Source organism: Hylobates moloch, unplaced genomic scaffold, assembly GCF_009828535.3.
Source record: "Hylobates moloch isolate HMO894 unplaced genomic scaffold, HMol_V3 SCAFFOLD_1, whole genome shotgun sequence".
Taxonomy (NCBI): Eukaryota; Metazoa; Chordata; class Mammalia; order Primates; family Hylobatidae; genus Hylobates; species Hylobates moloch.
In genome coordinates, this window is record NW_026652276.1 from 84535022 (window position 1) to 84556700 (window position 21679).

Here is a 21679-nt window from a genome sequence, read left to right on the forward strand (position 1 = left end):
GGATTCCCAACTGAATCTATGAATCATTACTCTGTAAAAGAGTCTTATTCCTCTACCCTAGTGATTCCAAACTCTAGCTACATATCAGAACCATCAGGGGCACTTTAAAGAGTACTTATCCCTAGACCCTATCTCTCGAAATTCGGATTGACTTGGTCAAGGAGACCTGGGCTTTGCTGTTTTTAAAATCACGGATCTATACCACTCTTCCTATCTTCAAGGAGAAACTCTCCAACCAGCAGAGCCATTAATTATTTTCACTTGTATTAATTATAATACTATTAATTCATTAGGATTAGTTTTCCTTGATGCCCTGTCCCAATGTCTAATGATTCCTCAGTCAGAAAATTTGAGGGACTGTCTATAGAAGTTTCTTGTTTCATTGGTCTCATCAAGAAGCACTTCTAAGATGATCACTCTATCAGTACCAAAGAAAAAGCTTGTTTGGGATTTCACACCAAATTTCTACCCAAAAGGAATGTAGTTTTTGCACTACTTTGATTTTTTCAAAATATATAATTTTTACTGAATAGGTTTGTATGTGTTGTCTCTTCAAACTCTTTTTCCTTTTCCCAACACATAGAATAGTCTTTTTAGTAAATTATGACAAATTACACTACATGATGTGTGTTAAATATTGGTAACCAAAAGAAAGTGCTGGCTGGGAAGAAGTCTTTCCATTTGCCATTACCTTCATCTTCATAATTTTTCCTTTTCTCTTTCGCCTGGGCTTCCCTGAGGAAGGGAACATGCAGGAGGCTACCTCTGTCTGGGATGGGCAAATGGAGTGTTTTCTGAAATGCTGACAGAATGGAGGCTCTAAGCAAAACATTTCACACAACTCTCAGGAAATCAGAGGGAACCAGCAAAGTCTCCTTATGCCTCATGATGATTAACGCCCTGTTGTGTTCTGTTAACCTGGGGCAGGAACTGGAGCTAAATTTGTAGACAGCTTCAGCAATTTTATATCTGCCCATGAGATGAATCACATAGACGGTATTTCAGAAGTAAATTCTATGTAAGGTCCATCACAAAGCATATGAAATCACTCCACAATATCCTGCAATACAATTAAACCTCCCTCAGGCACTGGGAGGCCCTTTTAATTATTTCTCACTTGCAGCCCATGGTCTTGGAATTAAGGCTGAACTCTATAGTGAGTCCCAGGCTGAACCTTGAATTTGTTTACTACTGAAGGTTGGCTAAACTTTTGCATGTTTTTGTGATTTATTTTGCCCCATTTTCTTAGATGAGCCAACCCCTAACCCCCAAAACCAAGGAGTAAAAATGTCATTGAAAATACATTTTGCATTGTTTTTATTGCTTTATGAGCTGTATCCAGTGATATAATCTCTACATTTAAGAAATTTGCTTAACTGTAGAGGCCCATTAATCATTTAATACAAAATCCAAAGAGCATCCATCAATCAAAACAAATTTAAAAAATCAAAATTACTCACCCAACATATGTATTCCTGTCAGATTTCATGGAACTATTGGAGACAGGTATAACTGAAGCCATTCTCTCTACTATGTGAATAGTCACTCTTAAACTGATGTCAAGAAAGAGAAATATTGTGACTTGCTATTAAATTATAGATCTAGTCATAATAGTTCAGTTCCCGTTTAGAATGATACCCTCTCTTAAAACTTAGGTTTTCCTGTGAAATTGCTAAGAAAATGTTTCCTTTAGCATTTTAAATTTTCCTATCAAATAAAAAATGCCCTCCCTGACATGCCTTTTATACCACAGCCCAGCTCTCAGAGCAGCACTTCCTCAAGAAGATAGGCCCCCTTTGAAGGTGTGGTGTCCTAGCTCTTTGACCAGGTTGGTTAGCTTGTTATCTATTGGTGAGAACCTTTCCCTTACATCTGTCCTTGATCCCACAGATTTGATGTCGCAAACAGGCTTATTTGCTTTGAGACAACTGTATACGGATACGAGTCCTCTTTTGGTTTCTAAGACACGCCTACCAGGTCTTCTCAAAACTGTGTCCAGTACATACAAGAACTTCCAGTTCACAAACATTTCAGTCTCCCATCTCCATCCAGCCCCTCGCCAACTTGTTTTCATTCTTTGTCATCACAAGTTAGGAAAGCATCCAAAGTCTGGATCTCAGAATCCCTTCATCTGAACTTTGCTCATTCCATTTCACACAGAAGAACTGATAATTAAACAAAACTTATTTCCCAGGGCCTCTTTCTTTAGTTAAACTGTAGGTCATTGGTAAAATTATTGAACCAGGGGTTAATCCACATGGAATAACAATACAGCATAGTATTTTCAGAAAACGGAGTCTCTGCCAAGAAAGGCATGAATTCACTACTTTCGCTAATGCTTCTCACTTTTCACTTTTGGGACGGAAAATTCTAGAAAACTAGAAAACTTCATCCTGATCTTTTTTCCTTTCACTCCCAAAGCAATCAGCTGAAGTTCTATGCTGGTGAGAGCTTCAAGAACGTAGTCTCATGGCTTTCAGGCAAATCAGAACCTAAAATGTCTATAAATGCCCAACAGCAGCAAATACAAGACACCTCCTAGTATGCTTGGATTTCTTTCCAAGAATGTGCATCACAGTCAAGAATCAAGTGCTCATATCCTAACTGAGTTCTCCATGTTAGAAGATGCTCCTCTTCATGGTGACAGTCATTCTTGGCAAATTCTTTGGCTGCCACACTGGCCTCCTTTGGTCCATCTTGGTCAGACAGCAAAGTTTACAGAATAGGAAGGAAAAAGAATAGGGGACTCTATATTGGGGAATCCATGTAGCCTAAATCTTGTCACTGTTATCACCAACTAGACGTTTGCAACTGCGCCCAGATATCAAAAAATTCCTGAGGACACTTATCCTGGAAAACGTCATGATGACTATGAGGAAAAATAGTCTTTAACATGTGTGTTGCCTTTGTAACTTAGAACAGTAGTTCTTGTTGATAGCTTGGAATAATACATCTGTCTCTTACCTCCTGATTCATCTCAGGCTGGTCTACCTGCTGCTCCTTCCCAGGAACCACTGGCAATTTTGAGACTCAATATACTCACTCACTGCCACTGGCACCTGCACACTTTTATTTGATATTCCATGCCGTATCTCTCAATTTTATTTTTAAGGTGTAATGAGGAGAACCACCAATTTCAATCTGGCATTTACCTCTGGCTTTGAGAGGTAAAAGTGTTAGCTAATTAGATAAGTCTTCAGTAATTAATTACCACAGTGAATTAATGAGGTTGATTAACATGTCTGTTTCCAGTGCAGATTCAGTCAACCAGTGATCTTGATCACTAACACTGCCAGGTAATGCCATCTAAGATTTATGGACCCCATGTAACAACTCGGTCAGACATTAAGGCAAGTAATTGTCATTTGGATGAAGTTCAGAATAATCTTGTGGAATCTATAAAAGTTGATGAAAGTAGAATACTAGTTAATGCCTTCTGGGCAGTCTTAAATTATTCTCCCCACTTTTCAATCTTCTCAAGACTCTATCCTGCTCTTGTGGTAGGTTGTTTCTCAGCAATGCTTTTTGATTGACTGTATTGCAAAAGGCCAGTCACCTAAAGAGCATGGGAAAAGGTTTCGTTTTTAAAAATTATGCACACAGGAGGGCACAAGGCAAACTCAGACCTGGCCACTGGGTAATTTGCAAACAAAGGCTGTGTGCCAGCACAGCCCATGACTCAGTCTAGCCTTGTGATCAGGAGGGTCTTGCATCAGATATGCCAGATCCATGCTCCACGGTGTCTGGCCTGAGACAAAACACTTCACTTCCTACCGTCTTCCTTTGTGATGCTGGCACTGTCACATCCTCAATTCCATTACAATGTTCAATCTGGCTTAATTTTGAACCTCTAATATTAGAAAAAGAAAGCACAGTCTTGATGTACAACTGGATAGCATTTAGGCTTCCCTGAGACCATGCATTTGTGCTCTTTCCCTGCCTCCTAGACTAGCCCTGGGACCAGAGTCTCAATTCTTAGATGCCTCTCCATGGGGTATCAGCAAAGGTTGTATTGGTTCACCCGAGGCTGCAGCAGGCACCCCTGCTCAGAAGACACTGCCCTTTACACATGCACACACACGCTAGCCTCACAGCCTATGTCAACACACAGCAAAGTCCTTACGTCTCCTTCTTTGGCAGGTCTCTCAGAGTGGGGATGGGGTAACCAAGAGTTCTTTCCTCCTGCCACATCAGATTCCCCTGACTCTTCCATTCAGCCCATAGCACCAGCAATGGCTTGAGAGAGCTCCAAAAATGTCCTAAGCTATCCATTCTGAGGCTAAGCAGTTTACATTTTCATTTATTCATTCAATAAATATTAACTGAGCATACACCATGCTCCAGGAAGTCCAGGAAGTGCTGAAGATAAAGCCATGAAAAAGACAGTTCTTGCTGCTTTTCTTCCACAAAAATATTGACATTCCATGAATAAAGAAAACGCAAGTTACCACACTTCTCATACTAACCTTCTATATATTAAAACACATATCCTAAGTGTAAATTCACCATTCACTCTTTCGTGACAAATAACTAAAACTAATTAAAGATCTTTTGATCTTTCCTTGAGTGTTTATTTTCAAATACATAGGTTATACCTGCCTCAAAACCTTTGTATAAAAGGGGAGCTATTAAAAATATACAATTTTTTATGGTATAGGCGTGTTATAGTTTAACATTATTACACATATGTGCAAAGAACATGTACAGTGTTTTCTATTAGCTATCCAGTTGTTCTCACTATACCCACCCTCCTGGGAGATAGAGCAGAGGACAGTGTTTTTAAACTTGCCAATTAACAGCATCTCTGTCTTTGGTTTAAATAGGCTCATTTAGATTATTTATTGTCTTTTAGATATGCGTTCATCCAATTTCTTCCTTGTGCCCACCATCTGAGGTGACATGTACTAAATGGAATGGTGGGGAGGAGCAAAGAGGAAGAGAAGGGCTCCTGGATCCATGTGCTCAGTTCCTTGTATTTTATCCCTTGGCTCTATGTGATGTTGCAGCTCAGGCATTGTCCGCTGTATTCTCATGAGGGACCTGTGGCTACTTAGGTGTAGTCTATGGGTCCTTGAATGGGCTCACTGAGATGCAGCTGGCCCCATCTGGCCCTAAGGGAGCATTATGCTGGCCCTCCCCCTCACCATCTTGGATGCGGGCCTAAGCTGAATCTGGAGATTCTCCTAGAGAATCGCAACCTTTCTTAGGCTGCCTCGAAGGATGCAGGCCTCTGGCTCCAGTGTTCTCAGGCTGGCCTATGCCTAGTTGGATAGGGATAGCACCCTCCCCCTTTATTTTCATCCCCGAGGGTGGGTGGTCACCGCAGACCTTGGCCTGCCTCTTGCACCATTTCTCCTGCCCTCTCACTCTCATAATTAGAAGAGGAGACCCTCTTTGTACTTTTTCTCTCTGTCTTATGTGAATTTCCCTTATATCCTATCCTGAGTTCTCTCTGGTTTCTAGCAACCTCCGTGTTCAAGTCCAGACCTAGGTTTTTTTGTGTTAATGACAGTATAAACATATCTAAAATCTTTATTTTTCCTCACATTGCCTTATTAGGGACTCATAATTGCTATTGAAAGAATCCTAATTTCCTACTCTAACTCCCATTCCCCAGCAGATAGATGGGAGTGTGCACTGTGAAAAAGTCCATGTATACAGAAAAGAAAAAAAGAGATTAGTATTAGGTTTCAAAGTACTATATTATAATTATAAGCAAGAATTATATCCCTAGGACAAATGCTACGACCCTACAGTGTTTGTTTTGCTCTTTTTTGGAGGATGTCTCCCTCCACAATTCTGTCAAAATGCACTGCTCTTCTAGGCAGGGCCAGGCAGAGGGGTGGCAGCTGAATGTTTGCACAGATACCTTCCCCCGAGGGTTAGTGTAGTGGAGGCTGACCCATGCTGAGGCCCTGGGGAGGATTGCAGCATCCCCTAATCCTTGCAAAGGACTGCAAGCTCCTGTTTCCAGTCTCAGGAGATGTGGTTATGTTGTAAAAATTTTAATAATTGTGTATGAGATTTAGAAATACAAAACAATGACATATTTTCCAGGACCCACAAGGCATTGACATCTGGAATCTTTATAAAGTTGAAATTTGCCTGAGAAAAATTTTATCTTGATTGACAAAATGTATTTTTTACCAGAATTATGCTTCCTAATATTTAGAGTATATATATATATACACACACTCTATATATATACATACATATATATATATGTATAGAGAGAGAGAGAGAGAGGGAGCGAGAGAGAGAATATATATAGAGAGAGATAGAAAAAATATATGCATATATATATAAAACCAGGAATTTCTCTTTGGACAATGATTAAAGTTAAGAAAATAACAAGTTTCAAATTGTGTGAACATTTATTTATAGGCTTTTGTAGGGGTTTGAGTAGGGAGGACTTGACTATTGTCAACCATTCCAGAAAGGGTCTGTCTCCAGGTACATGCAAATGCCACATAAGAAGTGTCATACTTATCATACAGTAAGTGATTATTAAGCACCTACTGTGTGCTAAGTTTGTTAATGCTCAAAGATGAGTAATGACTTATTTTTTTCTGGTTCATATTTTTTATCCTGTTTTTAAAACTAAAAAATATTTAATACATGTTACAAAGTATTCAGAAAAATTTAACATGTTCTTTTCTACCAGACTTAATATTAATTTGAAAACATTAAAATTAATCCACGTACAGTTGAAGATTTATCCAATCTCATTTCCTTCCCTTGCTCCCCAGATATGTAAACATAACCCTAAAGTTGGGAAGTATACTTCTGGTTCGTGTGTTTTATAAGGTAAAGTATAGATTATAAAAAAATAGTTTTGGTTCTTCTGTTTAAAAATTTTACCTTAATACTATCCCACTCTACCTTCCTTTACAACTTTATTTTCAAAAATGTAATATTATATATTCAGTGATATCAAATTATTGTTAGACATAGGTCTAATTCATCAGATTACCATATAGTGATCTATTATATGACATTACAACAATTTATCCATTCTCCTATTGATGGCCACTTATTGTTTGTTATTATTTTTATTTATGTATGTATTTATTTACTTATTTATTTTTGAGACAAGAGTCTTGCTCTGTCAGCTAGGCTGGAGTGCAGTGGTGCAATCTCAACTCACTGCAACCTCCGCTTCCCAGGCTCAAGCAATTCTCCTGCCTCAGCCTCCTGAGTAGCTGGGATTACAGGCGTGTGCCACCACGCCCAGCTAATTTTTGTATTTTTAGTAGAGACGGGATTTCACCATGTTGGCCAGGCTGGCCTCGAACTCCTGACCTCAGGTAATCCGCCTGCCTTGGCCTCCCAAACTGCTGGGATTACAGGCGTGAGCCACCGCAACTGGCCCACTATTTTATTATTTTTTAATAATGGTCTTTGTTCTCAGCCTGTTTTTTCTGGCAACATCCAAATGAAAAGAACTTTACTTACAACTTCCCTGGCTTTTCTGGTGGCCTTTCTTATCAGGAGCCTGACTCCCACAGTGTGACCAAAGCGTAAATTCACTGTTTTCTAATGGCTGACCTTAAGCCAACACCAGAGCCTCAGAGTCAACAGAAAACTCTGAACAGCCAGCAAAGGTCATCAGTGCCTCTAGTGGCTTGGTCAACAGAAGGCCTTAAGACTGAAAACCCTTGACTTCTGCATGTACTTGACTTCAATTTTTAGGATGTTTCTGTTCTTAACAATGTTTGAGAAAATATGAGGCACCATGTGTCTAACAAAAATTCAAGAAAAGCTATTTCATTGGAAATAAAGCATATTTTAAATCAATACCAGTAGGGAATAAAATGTAAAGGCTTTTGTCTAAGTTCAAAATAACCACATTCAACTCAGAATAGAAATCTGAAGGACAAGGAAAAATAATGGAAAAAAAAACAGGAAGGACATCAGTAACAACAGTGGCTAATAGCATTACTCCAGGCCAGGCTTTGGACTAAACAGTTCGACTCCGTATCTCGTTTCATCCTCACAACACCTCTGTGAGACAGGTATTATTATTTCCCCAATTTTCAGATGGGGAAATGGAAGCCTAGAGAGGTTAAATGAAATGCCTGAGATCCCACAGTGAGTAAATGGAGATTGGAGTTCAGATCTAAATCTGTGCAGCCACAAAACCATGAAAACTCTTTCTGCTTCGCTTCTGGTACATGGTGGAGTCCATTAAAGAAGACAAGAGTCCAAGGAGAATGGCATCAACAAGAGAAGGGAATTTGATCTGGGTGTTGAAGGTGAAGTAGGATTGGGATGTAAGGAACATCTCTCTGCCACATTTTACCCTGCTAGTCATCAGGTTGTTGATTTAACTCATTTATAGGAAAAGAGCGCACAGTTAAACCATAGCAGCTGTGTGTTCTGTGAATGCTGATGAACAAGGTGGCCCCATCAAAATGATGGCCCAGTCCTAAAGTTGATTTTAAAGTCATTTTATTGCCAAATTTTAAATTGACCCTTAAAATGTCTCTCACAAACACTTTACGATTAACTCATCTCAGGCTCATCACTTCCCTATGATTTTACCCAAATAGCAGGACCCAACTCACCACCCTGCCTGGAGCAATTTCTGTCTGCCCCTGAGCTGTCCCTGAAATACGAGTTAAAGGGCATGAGGGCTGAGAGGCTCTGTTTCTGTTGGTCTCCTAGCCTGGCTTCCTCACTGCCTATGACTGGCCATTCTGGTGACTTCAGGCCTTGGAGATTAAAGCCCGTGTTTGTCTTTCAGCACCTGATGAAAGCACCTAACCAGAACATGAAGTACATTGGGAAATCAGCCTCCACAGCTAGAGGAAGCTCTGTGAGTTTGACAAACCCCACACTGAAGGGAGAGGGGGTGATTTTCCTGGGAACCCAAGGAAGGTTCAGTCCTAACCTCTAACATACACCACAGATTGTTACTGCTGCTGCCTAAGAGGGCTCAGATGGGAAAATAATGCTAATACATTGTGGACGTGGTGAATTCTAGGCCCCCAAAGTCATGAAATTTCAAAGCTGACTGATTCTAATTTAGGTTTAGCTGAGTGAAAGAGAACAGCCTGTTTTATGGTACTCTCTTGACATTACTAAGTGCAATATATTGAGTTAACCATTAATTTTTTTTCTAAAGAAGTAGAAAACCTTGGTTGTATAATCATGGTCACATTCACATTTCTGTAAATGCTTCACCTTAGGCATGTCATGACTTTTCAAAAATGTCATTCCTGTGAACACTTTACTTAGTTTTTTATTTAAAGTAAACAAACAGAAAATACTGTTGCTGTGGCGATTGTTAGGGCTTTGTGACTACTTTATGTTAGTTACTATATTTAAAATTTTTAATTTTAAAATACTTTAAATATAAAGGTACAGATATATTAGATGCCTGTGTAGTTACTACCCAAATTTAACAGTTGTTATTTTTTGCCATATTTAACACATATTTTTTTAAAAGAAAGATTTCATTAAAGCCCTGTCACATTCCTTACTTTAGATTACCTTCACTTTCTTCCTGAAGGTAATCACTGTCCTAAAGGTGGAGAGTTGGTAGGTATGCTTTTGGGGTACATGTTAAAACTCATACTTATAAGTATGTACTTATAACTACATGAGCAGGTTTAAGGTGTATGTGTGTGTGTGTGTGTGTGTGTGTGTGTGTGTATGGTATATGTATATATATGGTAGATATGTATATATAAGAATCATGTATATAATATATGACATAGATATATAAATGTAACATATACTATATATTTTTTTTTAACTGGCTTTTTTACGTTGCTTCCAATTTTTTCCTGTAAACATCCTTATGGGTATCTTCTTGTGTATGCACATAAGAGTTTCTCTAATGTGTGGTAATAATATGTTTGCATGTATTCAATTTTACTAGATAGTATTACATTGCCCTACCAAATAGTTTTAACAAGTTACACTTGTGTCAACAGTGTATAATATACCCCATTTCCCCATATTGTTGCCAATAAATCTGATGTTGTTAGCCTTATAATTGTTTTGCTAATGTGATGACTGTAAAATGGTATCTCTTTGCTTTATTTCATTTCCCTGATTACTAGTGAGATTAAACGCCTTTATATATGTTTGGCAGTCTTTCATCTTTCTTCTCCATTCTTTGCCCATTTTTTCTTTTGGGTATTTTATTTTTGTCTTACTAATTTGTAGGAGATTTTTATATAGGATGACTACTGATCCTTTGTTGGTTATGTATATTGTCCTTTACTTCCAAACTTTCCATGTTATTATGTTTTAGGAGTGTATCAGGTAAACAATACATCAATGGATTTTCAAAACGTTGTATTTTATCTATGTTTAATACATTTACAAATACTGTGATTCCTGATATATTTTTACTCCTTTCTTCTTATTTTGTTTCTAATTGTGTGTGTGTGTCTGTGTGTGTGTGTGTGTGTGTATGCTTCTTTTTACCTCCTTCCTACGTTCTATAGAATGATTAAGTTCTCTATGCTGGGCACAGTGGCTCACGCCTGTAATCCCAGCACTTTGGGAGGCTGAGGTGGACAGATTACTTGATATCAGGAGTTTGAGACCAGCCTAGCCAATGTGGTGAAACCCCATTTCTACTAAAAATACAAAAATTAGCCAGGCATGATGGCGTGCACCTGTAGTCCCTACTACTGGGGAGGCTGAGGCACGAGAATCGCTTGAACCCGGGAGGCGGAGATTGCAGTGAGCTGAGATTACGCCACTGCACTCCAGCCCGGGTGACAAAGTGAGAAAAAAAATGATTACATGATTCTTTGCAGACCCCATTTCCCTCTGTTATTTTGGAAGTTATATATTTTATTTCTACTCTTTCAATAGTTACCCTTACATTTCAACAAGCATACTTAATACAATTCAAAGCTAATTAATACCTATACTCTTCTGCGTAACACAAGCAACTTGGAGCAATTTAACTCTAATTACTACTTCACATTTTGGTATAAAGTAACTTTATCTTGTTTTCATCCCTTCCTCCCTTTTAGTCTTACGGTTACTGCTTTGTCGACAGTTAATAATAATTTACATTATCCATGTCTGCCAATGTCTTTGATCACAGTTGCTTCTCAGATCTCCTTCCTTCTGGGTTTCTTTCTTTCTAAAGTACATTATGTAATAGTTCTTCAGCATGGGCTTTGAGCTGAAAACTATATTTGTTTTATCCTCATTTTTGAGTGACTATTTAGCATGGTCTAGAATTCCAGATTGTCAGTGATTTTCCCTCAGCACTCATAGGATATTCATTCATTATCTTCTGGTACCCATTGTTGCTGATGAAAAGTTTGTTTTCATCTGCTTGTGTTTGAGTAAGTAATCTGTCTCTTCTTTCTGGTTGTGTCTAGATTTTCTCTTTATATCCTGAAGTTTTATTAAAATGTGTTTAGGTGTGACTTTTTAAAAAAAATAAATTATTCTCATGGCTCACTGTGCTTCCAAATTATGAAAAAGCCTGTCTGTTATCAATTTTAGGAAATTCTCACTATTTCTTCCTTGAATATGTTATCTTCTTTTGGCACCCCTCTTAGATGTATGTTAGGCCATCTCAGTTTGTCCTCCTAATGTATTAACTTCCCTTTTATATATTCAATTTGTCTCTCTGCAACAAAATGAGAAATTTTCTCAGATCTTTCTTCTTCACACACTCTCTGGGTGTGTTTAACCACTCTTAACCTATCTGTGGTTAGTTGCAGTAATGTCCTCAATTATTTACTCCACCCTGTATCTACACCCTATTCCCTATAACTATGCAATGCCTTCTCACCACAAACTGGGTAACATTGACTGCTCCTTGACCATGGACTCGATCATGCCATTATTTTGATCAAGAAAATGAGGCAGAACTGACAGTGTGCCAGTTGTTCATGCCTTTGCACTTCCCCATTGTCGTACTAACATGCCCAGGGTAGTCTGCTGGAGGAAGAGAAGCATGTGAAACGGAGCCCAGGCACCTCATCACCCCGGTGAGGGCCAGCCTAGATCATCCAGCAGCCAGCTGAGCCCCAGAAGTGAGCAAGCCCACCAAGATCAGGAAAGTCACTTTGCCAGCCCAGCTGACCCCAGGCACATGAGTAGGAAATGCTTGCTGTGTGCCTTTCAGGACCTATGGCAATAGCATTATTGTGGCAACAGGGTAGCAAATATACCATGCATTGAGATTTTTAGTTTACTAAACTTTTTCATTTGTAGGTAAGCTAATTATTACTTTTTCAAATTTACCTATACTTAAAAACCATATCCTATTTTTTCTACATATTTCTGTTTCATCTTTTGTCTATGTAATCATTTTAAACATAGATATTTTATAATTTCTTTCAGGTTGTTGATCTATCTGAAGTTCTTGAAGTGCTAATCTTCCCATTACAGCTGATTTCTCTCATTAGTGTTTCCTCATTTTACCTATAATTTCAATTTTTAGTCCATATCTATTTTACCATGGGTGTCCAGTACACAGAAATTTTTGAAAGCATCCCCAGGCAGCAGTTTTGTATTTGCTTCTGCTAGAGGCTACAAGTGTGTCCACAGTCTAGGACCAGTTTGACATTAATGTCTTATTTTAAGGATTTTGGTACCATGTAGGTAGCATAAACTGTCATTCTGCAAACACAAGTGATGCGTTACTTCAGTTTCTCACTGGAGACTGTTTTTGTACCCACGTGCCGCAGAGACAAACTTTCTTTGCATTTCAAGACAGTCATTGGGATGTTAACCCTCTTTCACTGAAGGTAGAGTTTTCCAGTCTTGGCTTAATGTAGAAGTTTCAGGTTCAATGGTCACCTACAAACCAGGACCCTGTGTATACATCCTGCAGAATCCCAGCACCTTGGCATGGGGGCCTATTCCAAGTTTGATCCTCTCTGGGCCTCAATGGCATCAGCTCATGGGCTTACATTCTTCATTTCTAAAACTTGGGGGTTATCTCTTTTATTCCTTAAAGCTAACCCATGCTAACTTTTAGACAATACTCCTTTTATGCCTATTAGGAAAGTTGTCCATGTGGGTCAGTGTGCTGTGCTGCTGGCAGATGCTTTGTTTAACAAGCAAAAATAATATTGCAAAAAATTAGAAATGAACATTTTTTAAAATTTATTTTTAATTACTTTGGGTAAATAATAGGTGTATATACTTAGATACATGTGATTTTTTTTGTTTTTTTTTGGTTTTTTTGGGGGGAGCGGTTTTTGAGACGGAGTCTCACTCTGTCACCCAGGCTGGAGTGCAGTGGCACCATCTTGGCTCCCTGCAAGCTCCGCCTCCCGGTTCACGCCATTCTCCTGCCTCAGCCTCCCGAGTAGCTGGGACTACAGGTGCCCACCACCATGCCTGGCTAATTTTTTGTATTTTTAGTAGAGACAGGGTTTCACTGTGTTAGCCAGGATGGTCTAGATCCCCGACCTCGTGATCCACCTGCCTCAGCCTCCCAAAGTGCTGGGATTACAGGAGTGAGCCACCGTGCCTGGCCTACATTTGATGTTTTAATACAGGTACACAATGTGTAATAATCACACCAGAGTAATTAAGGTATCCATCACCTCGAGAATTTATTTATTTGTGTTAGGAACATTCCAATTCCACCCTTTTAGTTATTTTTAAATATATAATAAATGATTGTTGACTGTAGTCACTCAGTTATGCTATCAAATACTAGATCTTGGGGAAAATGGAGGATAGGAGGCAGGACTAATTTGCAGCTCCCACTCGGATGGACAGAGCAGCATGTGGAGACTCACATCATGAACTCATGAACTTTTGCTTCAAGAACTACTGCAGAAACAGCCAAGAGAGTCCACAGACCCTTTGAAGGAAGTGAACTGCTGCTGCAGGCCCCAGGAGATAGCCAAAAAACTGTGAGTGCCCAAAATGTGAAAGGGGGATATTCTGCCCCCAAACATACACCCTCACTGGGGAACCTGAAGGTCCAGATCCCAGATCACAGGAGAAGGATTTGACCTTACCTGGAGCTGAGATGAACTTAGAGAGTCAAGTGAAATACAGGTGTAGAAGCAGCAGCGAGAAGAGCCCTGTGGGCACTTTCATTCTCCAGGGATGCCATTTCTGACTTTGTCTCAATGGCAGAGGGAGGGCTGTCTCAATCCTTGGGGAGGGCTGCCAGAGGAACTGGGAGATGACCAGAAAGAAGGCAACTTCCAGCTGAACTTGGTAAAAATTTCAACCGAATGCAAAGTTTCCTGGACAGAACTTGGGGTAGAGGGTGGTTGAATTGGGAGTGCAGACACAGCACAGAAACTGCAGCAGGTAGGGAGGTGCAAAATCTGAAAGCCCTGCTTGCTTTCTAAACCAGGAGGGAGGCTGGTAGCCTGGGGCAAGTTCTCAGCCCTGCTTACCCACTGCCTGGAAACAAACTCAGTGCTGTCAAGGGGGCACGTGGGAATGAGCCCAGCCATTCAGGCTGCAGAGAAGCCAGGTGAGGCCTATAACTAACAACTTTCCCCCACTCTCCTGGCAACCTACATGATGCACAGAGGCAGTTATGTTCCCCCTGGGAACATAACTCCATTGGCCTGAGAACCACACCCCCATCCCCCCAGCAGCCACTGCAAGACCCCACAAGGAGACTCAGAGCTCAGACACGCCTAACCCTGCCCCCACCTGATGGTCTTTCTCTACCCGCTCTGGTAGCCAAAGACAAAGGACATGATCTCTTGAGAGCTCTATGGCCCTGCCCACTCCCTGATACTCCCTACACTATCACAGCTAATGCTCTCTTGAAAGCACCACCCCCTGCTGGAGGCCAACCAACATGAAACTAGCACAATAAGCAAAACTACAACCAAGGACCCTCACAGAGTCCACTTCACTCCCCTGCCACCTCCACCAGAGCAGATACTGGTATCTACGGCAGGGAGATCTGAAGACGGTTCACATCACAGGACTCTGCAGACACTCGCCAGTACCAGCCCAGAGTCCAGTAGTTCCAATGGGTGGCTAGATCCAGAAGAGAAATCACAATCACTGCAGTTCAGCTCTAGGAAGCCACATCCCTAGAGGAAGGGGGAGAGCAACATATCAAGGGAGCACCCCATGGGACAAAAGAATCTGAACAGCAGCCCTTGAGCCCAAAATCTTCCCTCTGACATATTCTACCCATATGAGAAGGAACCAGAAAAAAAATTCTGGTAGTATGACAAGGTTCTTTAACACCCCTAAAAGATCACACTGGCTCACCGGCAATGGATCCAAACCAAGAGGAAATCTTTGAATTGCCAGAAAAAGAATTCAGAAAGTCAATTATTAAGCTAATCAAGGAGGCGCCAGAGAAAGGTGAAGTCAAACTTAATAAAATTTAAAAAATGATATATGAAGGGAAAAAGCTTCAGTGAAATAAATAGCATAAATAAAAAACAATCACAACTTCTGGAAATAAAGGACACACTCAGAGAAATGCAAAATACACTGGAAAGTCTCAGCAATAGAATCAAGCAAGTAGAATAAAGAACTTCAGAGCTTGAAGACAAGGCTTTCAAATTAACTCAATCCAATGAAGATAAAGAAGAAAGAATTTTAAAAAATAAATAATGCCTCCAAGAAGTATGGGATTGTGTTAAATGACAGAACCTAGGAATAATTGGTGTTCCTGAGGAAAAAGAGAAATCTAAAAGTTTGGAAAACATATTTGAGGAAATAATTACGAAACACTTCCCAGGCCTTGTAAGCGATCTAGACTCCAAAAACAAGAACCTCAAAGAACATTTGGGAAATTTATTGCAAAAAGACTATCACCTCAGCATAGTCATCAGGTTTTTGAAAGTCAAGACGAAGGAAAGAATCTTAAGAGCTGTCAGGCAAAAGCATCAGGTAGCCTAAAAAGGAAACTCTATCAGATTAACAACAGGTTTCTTAGCAGAAATCCTACAAGCTAAAAGGGACTAGGGACCTATCTTTATTCTCCTTAAACAAAACAATTATCAGCCAAGAATTTTGGATCCAGAGAAACTAAGCTTCATAAATGAAGGAAAGATAGTCTTTTTCGGGCAAACAAAGGCTGAGAGAATTTGCCACTCCCAAGCCAGCTCTGTAAGAACTGCTAAAAGAGCTCTAAATCTTGAAACGAATACTCAAAAAGCACCAAAATAGAACCTCATTAAAGCATAAATCTCACAGGACCTATATAACAAAAGCACAATGAAAAACAAACAAAAAACGGTATTCAGGCAACAAATAGCATGATGAATAGAATAGTACCTCACATCTCAATACTAAAATTGAATGTAAATGGTCAAAATGCTCCACTTAAAAGACAAAGAATGGGAGGATGGAGAAGAATTCATCAACCAAGTATCTGCTGTCTTCAAGAGACTCACCTAACACATAAGGACTCACATAAACTTAAGGTAAAGCAGTGGAAAAAGATATTCCATGCAAATGAGCATCAAAAATGAGCAGGAGTAGCTATTCTTACATCAGACAAAACAAACTTTAAAGCAACAGTAGTTAAAAATGCCAAAGAGAGACATTATATAATGATAAAAGGACTTGTTAAACAGAAAAATATCACAATCCTAAACATACATGCACCGAACATTGGAGTGCCCAAATTTATAAAACAATTACTATTAGACCTAAGAAATAATATAGATGGCAACATATTAATAGTGGGGGACTTTAATACTCCACTGACAGCAATAGACAGGTCATCATGACAGAAAGTCAACAAAGAATGGATTTAAACTATACTTTAGAACAAATGGACTTCACAGATATTTACAGAACATTCTACCCAACAACTGCAGAATATACATTCTATTCCTCAGCACATGGAGCATTCTTTAAGATAGATCATATGATAGGCCACAAAACAAGTCTCAATAAATTTAAGAAAACTGAAGTTATATCAAGTACTCTTTCAGACCACAGTGTAATAAAATTGGATATCAACTCAAAAAGGAACCTTCAAAACCATGCAAATACTTGGAAATTAAATAACCTGCTCCTGAATGATCATTGGGTCAACAATGAAATCAAGATGGAAATTAAAAAATTCTTTGAACTGAATGATAATAGTGACACAACCTATCAAAACCTCTGGGATACAGCAAAGGTGGTGATAAGAAGAAAGTTCATAGCCTTAAATATCTACATCAAAACATCTGAAAGACCACAAATAGACAATCTAAGGTCACACCTCAAGGAACTACAGAAACAAGAACAAACCAAACCCAAACCCAGCAGAAGAAAAGAAATAACAATGATCAGAGCAGAACTAAATGAAATTGAAACAAAAAAAATACAAAAGATAAATTAAACAAAAAGCTGGTTCTTTGAAAAGATAAATAAAATTGATAGATCATTAGTGAGATTAAACAAGAAAAGAAGAGAGAATATCCAAATAATTTCAATTAGAAACAAAATGGGAGATACTACAACCAATACCACAGAAATACAAAAGATTATTCAAGGCTGCTATGAACCTTTATGTGTATAAACTAGAAAACATACAGGAGAAACTAGAAATATATAACCCTCCCAGATTAAACCAGGAATAAATAGAAACTCTGAACAGAACAATAATAAGCAGTGAGATATAAATGGTAATTTAAAAATGCCAAAAAAAGTAAGTCCAGGATCAGATGGATTCACACCTGAATTCTATCAGACATTCAAAGAAGAATTCGTGCCAATCCCGTTGACACTATTCCACAAGATAGAGAAAAAGGGAATCCTCCCCAAATCATTCAATGAAGCCAGTATCACCCTAATACCAAAACCAGGAAAGGACATAACAAAGAAAACTACAGACAAATATCCCTGATGAATGTACAAAGATACAAAAATCCTCAATAAAATACTAGAGTAACTGAATCTAACAGCATATCAAAAAGATAATCCAGCATGATAAGTGGGTTTCATACCAGGGATGTGGGGATGGTTTCACATATGTAAGTCAATAAATGTGATACACCACATAAACAGAATTAAAAACAAAAATCACATGATCATCTCAATAGATGCAGAAAAAGCATTTGACAAAATCCAGCATCGCTTTATGATTAAAACCCTCAGCAAAATCAGCATACAAGGGATATACCTCAATGTAATAAAAGCCATCTATGACAAACCCACAGCCAACATTATACCGATAGGGGAAAGGCTGAAAGCATTCTATCTGAGAACTGGCATAAGACAAGAATGCCCTCTCTCACCACTTCTATTCAACATAGTACTAGAAGTCCTAGCCAGAGCAATCAGACAAGACAAATAAATAAAGGGCATCCAAATCAGTAAACAGGAAGTCAAACTGTCACTGTTTGCTGATGATATGATTGCATACCTAGAAAACCCTAAAGACTCCTCCAAAAAGCTTCCTAGAGCTGAGAAATGAATTCAGCAAAGTTTCAGGATACAAAATTAATGTATGAAAATCAGTAGCTCTGCTATACACTGACAGCAACCAAGCTGAGAATCAAATTGAAAACTCAATCCCTGTTACAATAGTTGCAATAAAATAAAATATAATGTAATACTTAGGAATATACATAACCAAGAAGGTGAAAGACCTCTACAAGGAAAACTGCAAAACACTGCTGAAAAAAATCATAGACAAAACAAACAAATGGAAACATATCCCATGCTCATGAATGGGAAGAATCAATAATATGAAAATAACCAACTGCCAAAAGCAATCTTTAAACTCATTGCAATTCCCGTCAAAATACCACCATCATTCTTCACAGAACTAGAAAAAAAATTCTAAAATTCATATGTAACAAAAAAAAAAAGAGTCTGCATAGCCAAAGCAAGACTAAGCAAAAAGAACAAATCTGGAGGCATCACATTACCTAACTTCAAACTATACTATAAGGCCATAGTCACCAAAACAGCCTGGTACTAGTATAAAAATAGGCATATAGACTAATGGAATAGAATAGAGAACCCAGAAATAAACCCAAATGCTTACACCAAACTGATCTTCAACAAAGCAAACAAAAACATAAAGTGGGGAAAGTATATCCTATTTAAAAAATTGTGCAGGGATAATCGGCAAGCCACATGTAGGAGAGTGAAACTGGATCCTCATCTCTCACTTTATTCAAAAGTCAACTCGAGATGTATCAAATACTTAAATCTGAAACCTGAAACTGTAAAAATTCTAGAAGATAACGTCAGAAAAACCTTTGTCGACATTGGCTTAGGCAAAGACTTCATAACCAAGAAACCAAAAGCAAATACAACATAAACAAAGATAAATAGATGGGACTTAATTAAATGGAAAAGCTTCTGCACAGCAAAAGAAACTATCAGCAAACAGACAACCTACAGAATGGGAGAAAATCTTTGCAATTTATATATCCAACAAAGGACTAATTTCCTGAATGTATAAAGAACTCAAATCAGCAAGAAAAAAAAATCCCATCAAAAGTGGGATAAGGACATGAATAGACAATTCTATTCAAGAAGGTATATAAATGGCAAACAAACATGAAAAAATATTCACCATCACTAATTATCAGGGAAATAGAAATCAAAACCACAATACAATATGAGCTTACTCCTGCAAGCATGGCCATAATTAAAAAATAAAAAATAATAAATGTTGGCATGGATGTGGTGAAAAGGGAGCACTTTTATACTGCTGGTCAGAATGTAAACTAGTACAGTCACGGTGGAAAACAGTGTGGAGATTCCTTAAAGAACTAAAATAGAGCTACTATTTGATCCAGCAATCCCACTACTGGGTATCTACTCAGAGGAAAAGAAGTCATTATATGAAAAAGATACCTACACAGGCGTGTTTATAGCAGCAAAATTCTCAATTGCAAAAATATGGAATCAGCCCAAATGCCGCTCAATCACCGTAGATAAAGAACTTGTGAGAGAGAGAGATATATATATAAAACATATATATATATAAACAGACATAAACATATGTCTGTTTCTTCCAGTGTACATATATATGTATATATACATATATATGTGTGTATACACACACACATGTATACATACATACATGATATATGTGTGTATATATATATATATATACACCATGGAATACTACTCAGCCATAAAAAGGATGAAATAATGGCATTCAGAGCAACCTAGGTGGAACTGGAGACAATTCTTCTTTTTTTTTTTTTTTAAGTTCTGGGATACATGTACAGAACATACAGGTTTGTTTCATAGGTATGCACATGCCATGGTGGTTTGCTGCACCCATCAACCCATCATCTACATTAGGTATTTCTCCTAATGCTACCCCTCCCCTAACCCCCCATTCCTCAACAGGCCCTGGTGTGTGATGTTCCCCTCCCTGTGTCCATGTGTTCTCATTGTTCAACTCCCACTTAAGAGTGAGAACATGTGGTGTTTGGTTTTCTGTTCTTGTGTTAGTTTGCTGAGAATGATGGTTTCCAGCTTCATCCATGTCCCTGCAAAGGATATGAAATCATCTTTTTTTATGACTGCGTAGTGTTCCATGGTGTATATATGCCAATTTTCTTTATCCAGTCTATCATTGATGGACATTTAGGTTGGTTCCAAGTCTTTGCTATTGTGAACAGTGCCGCAATAAACATATGTGTGCACGTGTCTTTATAGTAGAATGATTTATAATCCTTTGGGTATATACCCAGTAATGGGATTGCTGGGTCAACTGGTATTTCTGATTCTAGATCCTTGAGGAATCGCCACACCATCTTCCACAATGGTTGAACTAATTTACGCTCCCACCAACAGTGTAAAAGCATTCCTGTTTCTCCGCATCCTCTCCAGCATCTGTTGTTTCCTGACTTTTTAATGATCGCCATTCTAACTGGCATGAGAGGGTATCTCATTGTAGTTTTGATCTGAATTTCTGTAATGACCAGTGATGATGAGCTTCGTTTCATATGTTTGTTGGCTGCATGAATGTCTTCTTTTGAGAAGTGTCTGTTCATATCCTTTGCCCACTTTTTGATGGGGTTGTTTTTTTCCTGTAAATTTGTTTAAGTTCCTTGTAGACTCTGGATATTAGCCCTTTGTCAGATACATAGATTGCAAAAATTTTCTCCCATTCTGTAGGTTGCCTGTTCACTCTGGTGATAGTTTCTTTTGCTGTGTAGAAGCTCTGTAGTTTAATTAAATCCCCTTTGTCAATTTTGGCTTTTGTTGCCATTGCTTTTGGTGTTTTAGTCATGAAATCTTTGCCCATGCTCATGTCATGAATGGTATTGCTTAGGTTTTCTTCTAGGGTTTTTATGGTTTTAGGTCTTACATTTAAGTCTTTAATCCATCTTAAGTTAATTTTTGTATAAGGTGTAGGGAAGGGGTCCAGTTTCAGTTTTCTGCATATGGTGGAGACCATTATTCTAAGTGAAGGCACTCAGGAATGGAAAACCACACATTGTATATTCTCATTCATAAGTGGAAGCTAAGCTATAAGGATGCAAAGGCCTAAGAATCATACAGTGGACTTTAGGGACTTAGGGAAAGAGTGGGAGGTGGTAAGGGATAAAAGGCTACACGTTGGGTACAATGTACACTGCTCTGGAGATAGGTGCACCCAAATCTCATAAATCACCATTAAATAACTTATTCATGTAACCAGACCTGGTATAGTGGCTCATGCCTGTAATCCCAGCACTTTGGAAGGCCAAGGCAGGCAGACCACTTGAGGTCAGGAGTTTGAGACCAGCCTGGCCAACGCGGTGAAACCCCATCTATACTACGAATA

The 21679-nt window shown here is 38.7% G+C and overlaps 1 protein-coding gene across 1 annotated transcript in view; it reads right to left on the bottom strand.

Annotated features, from left to right (window-relative positions):
• Window positions 1-21679, bottom strand: part of UPP2 (uridine phosphorylase 2) — a 143185-nt gene that overhangs the window by 34309 nt on the left and 87197 nt on the right. The window contains exon 3 of the mRNA XM_032755658.2: window positions 1461-1545. Coding sequence (XP_032611549.1) covers window positions 1461-1545 — 85 coding nt within the window. The remainder of the gene's footprint in view (window positions 1-1460; window positions 1546-21679) is intronic.